General features: G+C 38.8%; 3 protein-coding genes across 3 annotated transcripts in view; 1 reads left to right on the plus strand and 2 right to left on the minus strand.

Moving 5' to 3' along the window:
* Positions 1-3,362, plus strand: part of ikzf5 (IKAROS family zinc finger 5) — a gene marked incomplete at its 5' end in the record, with an annotated part of 4,815 nt that extends 1,453 nt beyond the window's left edge. Inside the window, 2 exon segments of the mRNA XM_014034004.1 lie at positions 399-572; positions 675-3,362. Coding sequence (XP_013889458.1) covers positions 399-572; positions 675-1,630 — 1,130 coding nt within the window. The 3' untranslated portion in view covers positions 1,631-3,362.
* Positions 2,809-7,121, minus strand: LOC106536684 (deleted in malignant brain tumors 1 protein). Its single transcript, XM_014034003.1, has 13 exons — positions 7,037-7,121; positions 6,827-6,865; positions 6,636-6,734; positions 6,389-6,433; positions 6,211-6,309; positions 6,081-6,107; positions 5,863-6,007; positions 5,505-5,710; positions 4,600-4,775; positions 4,279-4,509; positions 4,031-4,191; positions 3,701-3,945; positions 2,809-3,584 (listed from the first exon to the last, which is right to left on the minus strand). The coding sequence occupies exons 1-13, from the start codon at positions 7,098-7,100 to the stop codon at positions 3,535-3,537; spliced, it is 1,587 nt and encodes a 528-aa protein (XP_013889457.1). The 5' UTR covers positions 7,101-7,121; the 3' UTR covers positions 2,809-3,534.
* On the minus strand, positions 6,830-9,529 carry LOC106536686 (deleted in malignant brain tumors 1 protein). Its single transcript, XM_014034005.1, has 4 exons — positions 8,860-9,529; positions 8,635-8,682; positions 8,383-8,521; positions 6,830-8,294 (listed from the first exon to the last, which is right to left on the minus strand). The coding sequence occupies exons 1-4, from the start codon at positions 8,909-8,911 to the stop codon at positions 7,913-7,915; spliced, it is 621 nt and encodes a 206-aa protein (XP_013889459.1). The 5' UTR covers positions 8,912-9,529; the 3' UTR covers positions 6,830-7,912.
* Between the last annotated feature and the right edge of the window lie 2,912 nt (positions 9,530-12,441).

Raw genomic sequence — 12,441 nt, forward strand, 5'->3', positions numbered from 1 at the left:
GAGGGAGGTCTGGGCCTCCCTTCTGAAGCTGTTGCCCCCGCGACCCGACCCCGGATAGGCGGAAGAAAATGGATGGATGGATGTTTTTTATTTATTTATTTTTTTCTAAATGAGCAACAGAAACTGTTAAGTGTTTCACTGGTAGCTATACATTTTTTTAAATCAAAGCTGTGCAGGTTGGGGTCATTGTTTAGAATGAAGGTTCGTGCTTTAGTTGAAAGATACCAACTTGGTGGTCAATGAAAGATAAAACTTTGTTATCAACTGGAATGTTGGACATGAAAAGCTTGTTAAAAGCTGCAACTTTTATTCATAAAAGCTACACATCACCTCTTTATGACAAGAGTTGGATTAAATTTCGCTACATTTTATTTTTATGCATTAAATCTGGTGTGCAGACTGCAGCCAGAATGGGCTTGATCATCCCTCGGTGGACATGTCATTGGAGGATGGCTCAGGGATCTTGGTAGATGGATTTGAGAGGACCTATGATGGCAAGCTCAAGTGCCGCTACTGCAACTATGCTACCAGAGGCACAGCACGGCTCATTGAGCACATACGGATTCACACAGGTAATCGTTTAGTTGTTTGTAGAGGGTAATACTGCCTTTAAATGTTTGTTTAATGGGAAGCACTAACAAGATGTGCCTATTGGGTCTGACTTTCACTGACAGGAGAGAAACCTCACCGCTGCCACCTGTGCCCATTCGCCTCAGCATATGAACGCCACCTGGAAGCCCACATGCGGTCACACACAGGTGAGAAGCCGTACAAATGTGAGCTGTGCTCCTTCCGCTGCAGCGATCGCAGCAACTTGTCACACCACCGGCGTAGGCGTCACAAACTCCTGCCCATGAAAGGTGCTCGGTCACTTACCCATAAAAAGATGCTGAGTGTTCTACAGAAAAAAGCAAACTCATTGGGATATGGCCGACGGCTCCTCATCAACTTCAGCCCCCCTTCTATGGTCGTGCACAAGGCTGACAATGTAAACGACTTCTCCCACGAGCTGCCACATTTACGCCAGGAAGCCTACGATAATCCGAGTCGAGCTGTTGAAGAGGAGCTTTCTGCAAATCAGAATCACCATCACCACGATATGGTGATGGATAACCCCCTGAACCAGCTGTCCACCCTGGCAGGCCAGTTGGCCAGCCTCCCATCAGAGTCCCAGGCACAGACTCAGCCCCCCATGTCTCCAGGAACAGAGTCTGTTGTGGACGAAAAGCCCTTCCTCATACAGCAGCCGCACCCAGCCACTGCCCCCGTAGCCATCACAGCCAGCATGGCCCACGCTTCTTCTTCCTCCCCCATCACCCCAGAGCCCAGGGCCCCCCCGCACAGCAGCTGCAGTCCCGGTGGTGGGCCGTGCAGCGAGCGCACCAGCACTCCCAGTGTTTCCAACAGCCAACCCAGCACACCGGCCCCGGGCCCGTCCGCTCCGCTTCAAGACCCACACATGCTACATCACTGCCAACACTGTGACATCTATTTCCCCGACAACATCCTCTACACCATCCACATGGGCTGCCATGGCTACGAGAACCCTTTCCAGTGCAACATCTGTGGCCACAAGTGCAAAAGCAAGTATGACTTTGCGTGCCACTTTGCACGTGGGCAGCACAAGTAAAGTTTCTTATTCTTTGAAAGAACTTTGAACTAATAACTTGAGGGTTTTTTGTTTTATTTTTTGCATAGTAATTTTATTTATTGGTCTTTACCTTGGCCTGTATGTAGCTTAGTATTTTAAAGTTGTACTTGCACAGGATTATGTTCAGATGGTTTATTATATATAACTAAAAGTGCCCATTCCAGTATACTGAAAAAGGATGATCAGTGTTTTTTGACAGTTTGAGAATTTTTTTGTGGTATGCCATAAATATTGAGAACCACTTCCTGGCTTGTATGCATAAATAAAATCTTAAAAGTTCAATACATTTCTAATGTTGGACCTTAAATAAGTTATATTTACAAAAAATCAAACTTGTCAAGTGAACCAAAACCATAAAAAAATACCTAAAGTAATGTTGCAAAGACTGTCTGAAAACAGATTGGTTGAAACGTGCAGGAAAAACTGACAAAACTGCAACTAATAAAGTTGCTAAATGAAGATTTTAACTGACTAAATTTGTATAAATATATTAAATTGCACAACCTATGCTTTCCAGAGTTACAAGGGAAAAGCCTTATCACATGTTTTATTTGGTTGTCAATACAGTATTTCTGCAGAAAATAGAAATGATAAAATTTCAAAAAGAGATCCAATTTTTACGTCTGTGACAGCACCACAAAAATATATTCTCAATGCCGCTGAAGCTACTTTTACCTTTTTCTCAGATCCGAATACAAATTGAAACAGTTGACCTCGAGTGATCTCACTTACCGTAAGCCTTGCTGAAATGATTTTAGTGCTATTTCTTTACAGTGCCTGACATTGTCACCTTCCTGTGAGTTCAAGTTTGAGATGACTGTTATTTAGAGTTATTAAAACATTCTCTTTTAACCACAACAGCTATAAATTCAGCAGAAAAAAAAACATTTGGCTGTCATTGTTTTAATGTGGTAGCCATGATTTTTATTATTAATTTTTTTTGTGTTAAAATTCTGCTCGGTTCTGCTAAGAAATTTTAGAGTCAATGCCAGCTCCTCTATTAAAATGGCATCAGCAGTTACAGCTGGCCAAACCGTGTCAGCCACTTTGTGTTCTTTGTTTCATGAAGTGCACTACTGTCATAAAATTATACTTTATTTAGATTGAAAGGGTTTTATCCTTTTACTTACATCATTTCATCTTTGTATTTTTTTTTGTTTGTTTTTTGTTTTTATATTAACCGAAGTCGTTTTGATATCCAGTGCCTCTTTATTTAGGCAAATCAAATTTTATGTCTTGTGACTTTTTCAGGATTGCCACGTAGCACKGAGGTTGCCATGTTTGAGCCTTTATAACAACTCAGACTGAGACTTTCCTTTGATTTTATGAATCCCAGTGTTTTTATATATATAATATTTACTGAGTATTGTATTCTGAATGGTTTTATAGATGTTCAGTGTCAGAAAAAAGCTAAATCATAAGACTGCTACGTCAGTGGGGTTGTTGTTTGTCTTTGGGCACTGTTGTCTGTTGCTTTGCAACATGTGTAGAGGATGTAGTTGGTTTTAGGAGCCCCTCCTTGTTAATGATCTTTAACAGTAATGGGACACTCAGTAAAGGCTGCCTTATATGTTCTCAATGTGTCGTAGGTTCATAGGTAACGGTGAATGTTTCCGCCTTTTGGCGATCACCATCTTTCTGAGCTGAGATGGTAAATCATTTTATTGTGAAACTGATTACTAATTTATAAGTAAAGTGTTTTCTATCTGAACTTCAGCGAGTCTTTCTTTTCTTTTTGTTGTGTATTTGACATAATGAYACAAACACACAGACCGTCTTTTCATGATGCATTTAATTGGGTAGTACCGGTAAAGTCAGAGAAAGGAAATAGTCTCAACAGAAACAGCAGAAAGTTAATTAAAGCATGGCAAAGGATGATCAAGTTAGGCCTTGTTCTCCTTTTCAGGCTCCWCCTTTTCCTTTTCCTCAGAGTCTGCAAAAGGGAATAAAAAAAATTTGTCATGGTTTCTTGGAATCATAGTTTTTCTTCTACTCGTTCTTCAAGTTCTGTTTCAGTTCTAAAAAAATTACATTCAGATGCGGACTAACCCTTGAGCTTAATGGGACCCACAACCAGAGTGTGGCTGTGATGTTTTGACTCCAGCTCTCTGGCCACACGTCTGCTGCAGCCTCGGCGGCAGCGAGAGTTGCTGTCCGAAGCGGGGCATATCAGAACCTTGCACTGAATGTACACTGCTTCTGTGGCTCGCAGAAACTTAAAGGCTTTGAACGTGAAACGGGCCCGGTATGACGTGCCAGAGATGATCGACCGGTAGGTGTCATCAGCACGACATCTGAGGGTGAAACGGAGACGACTCCTTTTTAGAAATAGCTCAAATAAACCAGTAAAGGTGAGCTGCAGAAGARGTATCATCTTACCCGTCACGAACCAAATAGTATGGCCTAGTATGGAAATCAAACGGTGTTGGGGAAGTCACGCAGGTGTCGAGAAACAGGACCAGACTGCTGTCGTGCCTCCTCGTGTCCACTTGCACATACAAGTCCTGGTTGAGTGTAACCTCATATGGGACCTGAGTGACCTGGGCGCAAAAGCAAAAATACCAGCATTGTGGGMTTTTTTTTTAACAGAAATCTTATTTCCTCACCTCTTCAACYCCCACACATACCTCATAGGAGAAGCTGGGGGATGTGTAGAAAGCCATGCTGGTGTTGTATCTTCCAGAACCAGAGATGGTGCCATTACCACCATGTCTGATTTCAAACAGAATCTGGGAAACCGAGTCTGGCTCCATCAGACAGTTGACATCCATCTTAAGGTGAGTTTGACGTGTAATCTCTCCATATGTGGAGGGGTAGGCTCGAATGCTGTTTGTGTACGTTATTCTGCCTTTGTCAAGCTGTCAAAGTAAAGAATATTGCAAAACGAGAGTCAGAGTAGTTGAGAAAACACCGCTTCATTTTTTCTATAGGGCGATGAGTTGTCTTACCTTTCTGATGTTGCCACAAGTGTTAAGGGAGTAACTGAAGACCACCTGGTGACTGGAAACCTGGGGTCTGCAGTGCGGATCGTTCAGGTACAAGCTGTGGCCGTCATAGCCCAGAGAGTTCAGGTATGATCTATCGATCACGATGTTCATGTTGTCTGAGGAGCAGTTTACTCGACCTGACAAGAGAAGGAATTAACTGTTCAAACACAGCAACTGAAATGTTTTTAACAAGTTGTGAGAAAATACCCTCCTAAATTTTAGCCTCTTTAACAGTGTATAATTTGAACATTTGTTTACAACAAAAATTGTTTAACAGACATTGGAAGAAATTCCAGAAATATTTTGGGCATGACTCCTGATCCCCTGAGGATGAAATCCAACTGACTTTAAAGGAGACACATCATGCTTTTAAATCCTTCCTTTTCACATAAAAAGGGGTAAATATTTTCCAGGCACATATTTAAACTCTATACCACATTCAAGTAACGATGTTACCTTCAGTTTTTTGAAAATGCTGAATATATCAAAAATAAATTTGACTTTGCATCATAGCCTATTTAAATGCCTCAGAATTGGCCTATATCTCTATAAGAACCTCTTACCGTTTCTGGCATTCCCACTTTAGCACATCTTTACAACAATGCATCAGGGCATGAGTTCCAAGGAGGAGCTTAAAATACCCCCCATTTAAATCATTCAGATGGAGTCTTTATGAAATGGAACTGAAATGCTTTGGTCTGAAGTTCTTGTAACTAACTCCACAAGCCCCTCTGTCACCACGTTTCTGAGGTGTGTCTCAGATCAAAGATCAAAACTTTTTTTTTTTCTTTTGGTCTACAAGAAACATTTATCACAAATGCATTTCAAAACTGGATGTTTGATACATTTAAATAATTTAATTGTACCTGAGCTTGGTTTCAAAGAGCTCATAAACTCAGCAAGGAAGCCTCGGCCAACCACAGAACCGTCCGTACGGAAGAGCACAGTCATGTAGTTGGAAGTTGACGTAAAAGTGCTCAGACTGTTGTTGCACACTTTCCCCAAATATCGTGAACTAACAGACGGCCCATCATAGATTGAAATGTAGTCACAGGAGCAGCAGTTCTCCAGCCTGTTTGTAAAATACGCCATGAAATGTTGTGAATATTGAATAATAAATGGAACAAAAACTGGGCAATTGAATATATTTATCTATACAGTCTGAAGTTTTGTTTGTAATTTCCTTTATTTTTCCCTTTTTACTTCGTTTTTTTTAAAACTCACTGTAGGTATGTGAATGCCAGGAAGATTCTTTGGTCGTTCGCAGCTCTGAGCTGCCAAACACAGTAGGCATTGTCAGGGTAGTAGTTGGGGTGATTAGGGCTCGAAAATGTGCCAGAACCTGACAAAGAGCCTCCACAGGAACCCACTGCAAAAACACACCATGTTACTGCCATAAATTAAATATGCATCATATTAATTCTGCAGAGGAACAGTCCTACCTGAAGGTGTTGAGGATGAACAGTAGGCTGTTAAAAACAGAAATACGTTTTTTATTTTTATTTTTTATTTTTCAGAATTTCTTGGGTAAAAGCTAGGATCCCGTTGTGTTGCTTGTGATATGATGCTTACAGTAGTAGTCGTGGCAGCAGTTCCCGTTGTATTGACAAGAGCTTGAGCAGGAGCAGCTTCCAAAGTGTCTGCCACAGTTGTAACGGCATGTGACCCACTCTGTGAAGCACAGAAATAGTTAGTTGCTCTCTCAGAAGAATAAATGACAGGTTGTTTATAGCTGCAGAGTGTTTCGTACCTGTGGTATGGTGAGCAGGTGGGTAGGTGGTTTCATAGCAGTAAGCTAAGAGAACAGAAATAAAAGGCAGCCTTTCAAGACCGTGCGTAAAATACACAAAAATTTTAATACATTTTACTTTTGTTTAATTTAATAAATTTTACATTTCTTTGCTTATTGACATGAGATAAGTTGTTTGTTCTAACAAACTAATATCCTCATTGTAAGTCAATGTGAGTGAGATTGATGTTGTTGATATAGCACTTACGATAATAGTCATGACAACAATTTCCCCTGTATTCACATGAACTTGCGCAGGAGCAGCTTCCCATGTGAGAACCACAATTGTGACGACACGACGGCTGAGCTAAGAAACACAGCTGTGGTTACACATCAAGCAATAAAAAAAATGAAACACTTAAAAGATAAATCAGATGCAATTCAACATGTTTTTTGTACCTGTGGTTGATACTGGATAAGAAGTTGTTGGGCAGTAATCTAATAGACAAAATAGATTGAGTGGTGATAGACTGATTAATACATAAATAACACATCGAGCCAAAGAGAAGCAATATTTGTCTCATTGTCTGCAAACTGTGATGCTGTTATTTCAGAGACTGATTGCCAACCAGATCCAGCTGGTCTTACTGACTTGGGCTTGGCACTTACAGCTAAAGTCATGGCAGCAGTCGCCATAGGACTGACAATAGCTTCTGCAGGAACAGCTTCCCATGTGATAGCCACAGTTGTATCGACATGATGGTTGACCTGGGGGGAAAAAATACCATGAATTGTTTTAAAAATGTCAAAAATATTTTACATTGACAAGTGTGATTGAAATGTACACTGCCCGTCCGATGACAACGCAATGCCACGAGATAATTATAGAAGTAATTTCCATGCAGAGATTGTTGATTGTTTACATGAACAAGTTTGAATTAATTTAATTTAATTTTCATATATGAATGAATGGCCTTACTTCAGTCACTTGCATTTATTTAAAGCTCAATACACAAACCTCGCACCCTTGCTGCAGGAGTCCGAGTTATGTTCAGGAACACAGTAAAAAAATCTGTTTACTGACACACACTTAGGGCGTTCAATGTCATCTCGTAAATACTAGTACTATGAAAATGAACCCTTTAGATCAAACCATGGAGGCATGTAAAAACAACATATATAATCTGACTCTAACAATGTCAGTATCTCTCTCAAGGAGACACGGCTGCTCAAAATTATAGTCATGGTCACGCGTTATCTTGTGGGCACATATTAACTTTTTTATTTAATGTCACTGCGAGTGCTTCATAGAATGCTACTTTCAGAATGGTATTAAAATAGTTGGATTTGTACCTGTGGTATGATCTGGTTCACCTGTTGTAGCCGGTGGTCCAGATGTGGCTTGACAAACTTCTGAAATGGAAAAATTAAGGATGACAGATTTAAATGAATGAAGTTCCGGTCCATCTTTTTATTACTGTCTTCTTAATTTGTAACCATTAAGATGATTTAAAGCACTTACCCTGTAATCTAAAGGGAATGCATTTATTTTTCATCACGGCTTACCTCTATAGTCGGCACAACACTTCCCCCGGTATTCACAACTTGAAGAGCAGGAGCAGCTTCCAACCTCGTAGCCACAGTTATTCTTACACAAACCTTCAGCTTCAGAGACAGCAGACAAGAAGTTTTGGTGTAAAAGGAGACACACCTGACATCTTGTAAAACACCTAAATACCTACCTACAATCCTGTAGGTTGCATAGAATCCTGTGCCTGTGACTGAAAAGTCACTTCTGAAGGTCACAGTTAAATATTGGCTAGTAGAGTAGAAGACGATTCTGTTTGCGCTACAAGAAGATCCCAGTAACCTGCTTCCAGTGCTGGAGCCATCATAGACACTGATGTAATCAAAACTGCACTCAGTGCTGTGGGGGGAAAGGGAGTTTAGCTTAAAATGCACAACAAAAACAGCAAACGTAATCACCGTCTGCATATAATGACTATTTTACTTACTTTACATTAAAGAACTCCAACTCAATGATTTGACGGTTTGGTCTAATGTACCAGGTGCAGTATGCATTGTTTGGGTAGTGGCTTGGATAGTTGGGACTGGAAAATGAGTCACTGCTGCTGTACAAGTAACCACCACAGCCTAGAAAAAATATACAGCAACAATAAGTCAGACCTTTCAAGGAGAATAGACAATAAATCAACTTTAGGGGGATATTTCAGATTCATAATAGATTTAGAAGTTCAAATTTGTACCTGCGCTAGTTGTGGCAGTTTCTTGTGTTGTCCATCCTATTGTCCAACCTGGTTGTTCATAGAAACAAAGATCTCAAGTCAGTGACAGTAAGGCTACCAATCGTAGAACTACAAAATCTTTGAAACTTTTCAGCGTAAAAGCACATTTTGTAGACTGCTGCTAAAGTACGAAATATGCTTTGGAGGAAAACAAGACACCAAGAAAAACAGAACAGTGAACCGTACCTTGTGCTCCATGTGTGATGAACACACTGCAAAGAACGAAGAAGGCCCACATGGTGAATCCGTTCAAGTTGGTTCTGGTCCTGAACAACGCAGCTTATATAGTCAACGACTGACTTATAGCACCCATAAAGTACCTGATGTCACCGCATGTCYAGGGGGAAATATTACACTGTAATTTCTGTGCATGAGAAGCACACAGCTGCTTCAATATAATAAACTGGGATTATTTACGTCAAGTTTCAGGATGTGTTTGAAGGTATTTGTCTAAGTTGAATTTCATGATGGGTTTTGGGGGAACTTATGCWCTTGAATCAGAAAGCACAAGAAAAATCTTAACAGAAGATTAACATTTGTTTTGGCCAAAAAAATAAAWAAATAAATAAAAATCAGCTAAAGCTGCTGTCAGCTCACACCAATTTATCATATTTTTATGAACTAACAGTTTATCCACTAAAATAATTGTAATTTTTATTTGAATGTTTCTGCAAATTTATCTGTCTAGAAGTCTTGAAAATTGTTTTCTTTTTCCTGCATTAAAAGTGCTCACACTGATAATTTGTTGAATTCTGAATAAATATTTTGCCTTTCATATGATATAGCAATATTTTTGCCATTTTATTCAATCAAATAATAATGTGTTTAATTTGAATAAAAACATCTGAGAGTAAAAAAAAACTACAAACCGCAATGAAGTAATTTTATTAAAAAATGTCTAATTTAATTTAATTTAAACTTAAATTCAAAATAAAGTTTCTATTTTTCCCCTTATTGACTTTTCGTTTACCATTATCAGCTGTTAGTATTACAGCAATAATGCCTGTAAAATAATCAACCAGACGTGGTGACGTTTATCTCCCTTATGAAAGAATCTACTGTATCCTGCCTTGTTGAAACAGGTGGGCTGTTTCCACAATAAAACCATGAATGTTGCCTTTAATAATACTTTTTTTACACAGCTGGATTTAAATCAAGTCAAACATATAAGAAGGGGTAGGTTTCTTCACAGAACAGCTGATACAAACAGATGAGACATAAAAAACAAACATACCTGTTAGAAAATCTATTCTGAAATACTGAAGGCAATATTTTTAGATGTTATAATAAATGATCATCAGGTCTAATAAAATCAGGATTAGAAACTGTAAGTGAAAATTGTTAATTATTTTATTTTGGTTGGCTTAAAACTGCAAATGTGACTTTCAGGTATTAGATTCTCTGTCCTTAAGCTATTACACTATTTAACTCATCAGCTGCTTCTTTCAAGTAAAAAAAACAACAAAACAAAATTCACGGTAAGGTTGTGTGACTTCAGCAGGAGCACGGATGTACTCAATTTATCATRGCAGCTTTCTGCAGCCTTTAATTAGAGGGATATTACCTCAATATACTCAGAACAAATTCAGGTTTCATTCTTGATAACATTGTGAGATTCATAGTGTTGATTGAAAGATCCTAAACACGCATTGTCGCAGTTGAGTTCTCCCTCTTTGTCAGCAGTTTGATCATGTTGGAACATTCTAGATCACATGTCAAAGTGAAGGCCCGCAGGCCAAATATGTCCTGTTATGGCGATTTATGTGGCCCACGGGAGCTTCAAAGAAGGATCAATATCTTAAAATAAGCATATGCTGCTTTAAAGCCAGCATTGACCATAAACRATATCTCCCAAAATGCATGTTTATTATTTCACCATTGACACTATCCCACCACTATGATGCACAGGGTTAAAAGTAGCCAGCAGAAAGCACACACCATGCAAAATTCTCTTTTTCACTGCATTTTTGTTGGATACTTTTGCTGCGGCCCAGTTGTACTGGGAAGTGGGAATTTCCCATTTACAAGTTTTAAATTTAAACCCTCCAGAAGGAATTCTCTGTCAGAAACTGGGAGAGTTCAGAATTCTAGAAGGCAGCTACTCACCACAACACAACTGTGAGTAAAACTCTCCTACTTTTACTATTAATAGTATTTCTGTATRATTTATTTCACATTTGGTCAGTTGTCCATGTATTACTTTTCAGTGTTTATAAGAGAACATTTTAAAATGCTGTTTCTATGCAGGAAATAGGCTATCACATGGAACTCAGTTATTGTTTGTTAGCTGTCCTCAGCCATGTCAAGGAGACGAGAAACATGTTTAGTCAAAGTTAAATACAAAACATCGAAGTTCATTACAGCTGGCCCTATGTGGGCCACCATAACGCTCATGTGGCCCTTAGTGAAAAAGCGTTTGACACTTCTGTTCTTGATGCATAAAACCAAGTAAGCTGTGTGTGTTTGACTGTGACCTCCTACTTTATGGTCCCTTAGTAATACTGCCATAAACTTTTTTATTTACACTGAACTGCAAAAACCTTATCGACTGAACAAAAAGTATCCAAACAGAGGAAAAAAACACTCTCTTGTTTCGTATTTACTGTTTACAAAATGCTTTTAGGAAACTTTGTGTTCACAGGCCCACTTAAGTTACCCCCCACCCCCTTGATTAATGATGTTCCACAAGTCCACAGTACAATAAATACAGAAAGGACCACAAATAAATAAATAAATAAATAAATAAAAATTTCTGAAACAGAAAATGACATCACCACCCAGTATCAGGCTGTGTCATCACCAGGAAAAAAACACCAGTTTTTACTGTTATGATAAAAACAAAGTAAACTGTGTTCATGTTTTGTGAAATATGTTGTTTTTGCTCATCATGTTTTTGGGGAAAAGTCAWTGAGTTTGCATTTCAGGGCAACATAGTTTGACGTTGGCTTGTTGAGGCCTACGTTAAGGAAAATTACAAAAAAACATAAAACACACACCCTGTACACTGAGTCACCCCAGTATTTGTAAAAAACAGTACAACAATATGATAAAATTTCAGTGAGGCAATATTAAAAGTTGGATAACACCAACGAGCCTCTGGTTCTCACTTCACTGGATTGACCTCATACTTAACCCCTCTCATTTTCCTATCTTTCATTATCTAATAATCTCTATAGCAGAAGTCCATCAGCACAAAGCGGACTGTGAGTCATGACAGCAGAGCCCCCAATCAATAATCCTTGAGTTAATCTGTGACAAGTGTATTAGCAACACTGCTGGGTTTAAAAAGAGAACAGAGATGTCAAAATCTCACTCTGAAACCTTGCTCAGCAGCTGCAGACATACAAGGTAAGAGCTAATTTGACTTTATCTCACATGTAAATCATTGTTTGGAGTCCTTTCATAAACTGGATAAATCTATCAAGACCAGAGTTGTAAAGTAACTAAGTACAAGTACTTCTTTACTGTACTTAAGTAGAATTTTTGGGTATCTGTACTTTACTTGAGTAATTATTTTTCAGCCTACTTTTTACTTCTACTTCTTATATTTTCACACAATTATCTGTACTTTCTACTCCTTACATTTTTAAAAAAGGCAAGAAGTAGAAAGTCGTTACTTTTATTTCATTTCTGCTTGTTTTCATTCCAGCTTATTGAAAAAGATAAATACTATCCATATAAATTGTGCCTCCTAGATAGAGTGAATTTAATTGTGGTTGAAGGAAAAGTATAAATATATAAAATTCTGATACCGTATTAGTTTGTACA

The sequence above is a fragment of the Austrofundulus limnaeus genome, unplaced genomic scaffold (assembly GCF_001266775.1).
Source record: "Austrofundulus limnaeus strain Quisiro unplaced genomic scaffold, Austrofundulus_limnaeus-1.0 Scaffold1932, whole genome shotgun sequence".
Lineage (NCBI taxonomy): Eukaryota > Metazoa > Chordata > Actinopteri > Cyprinodontiformes > Rivulidae > Austrofundulus > Austrofundulus limnaeus.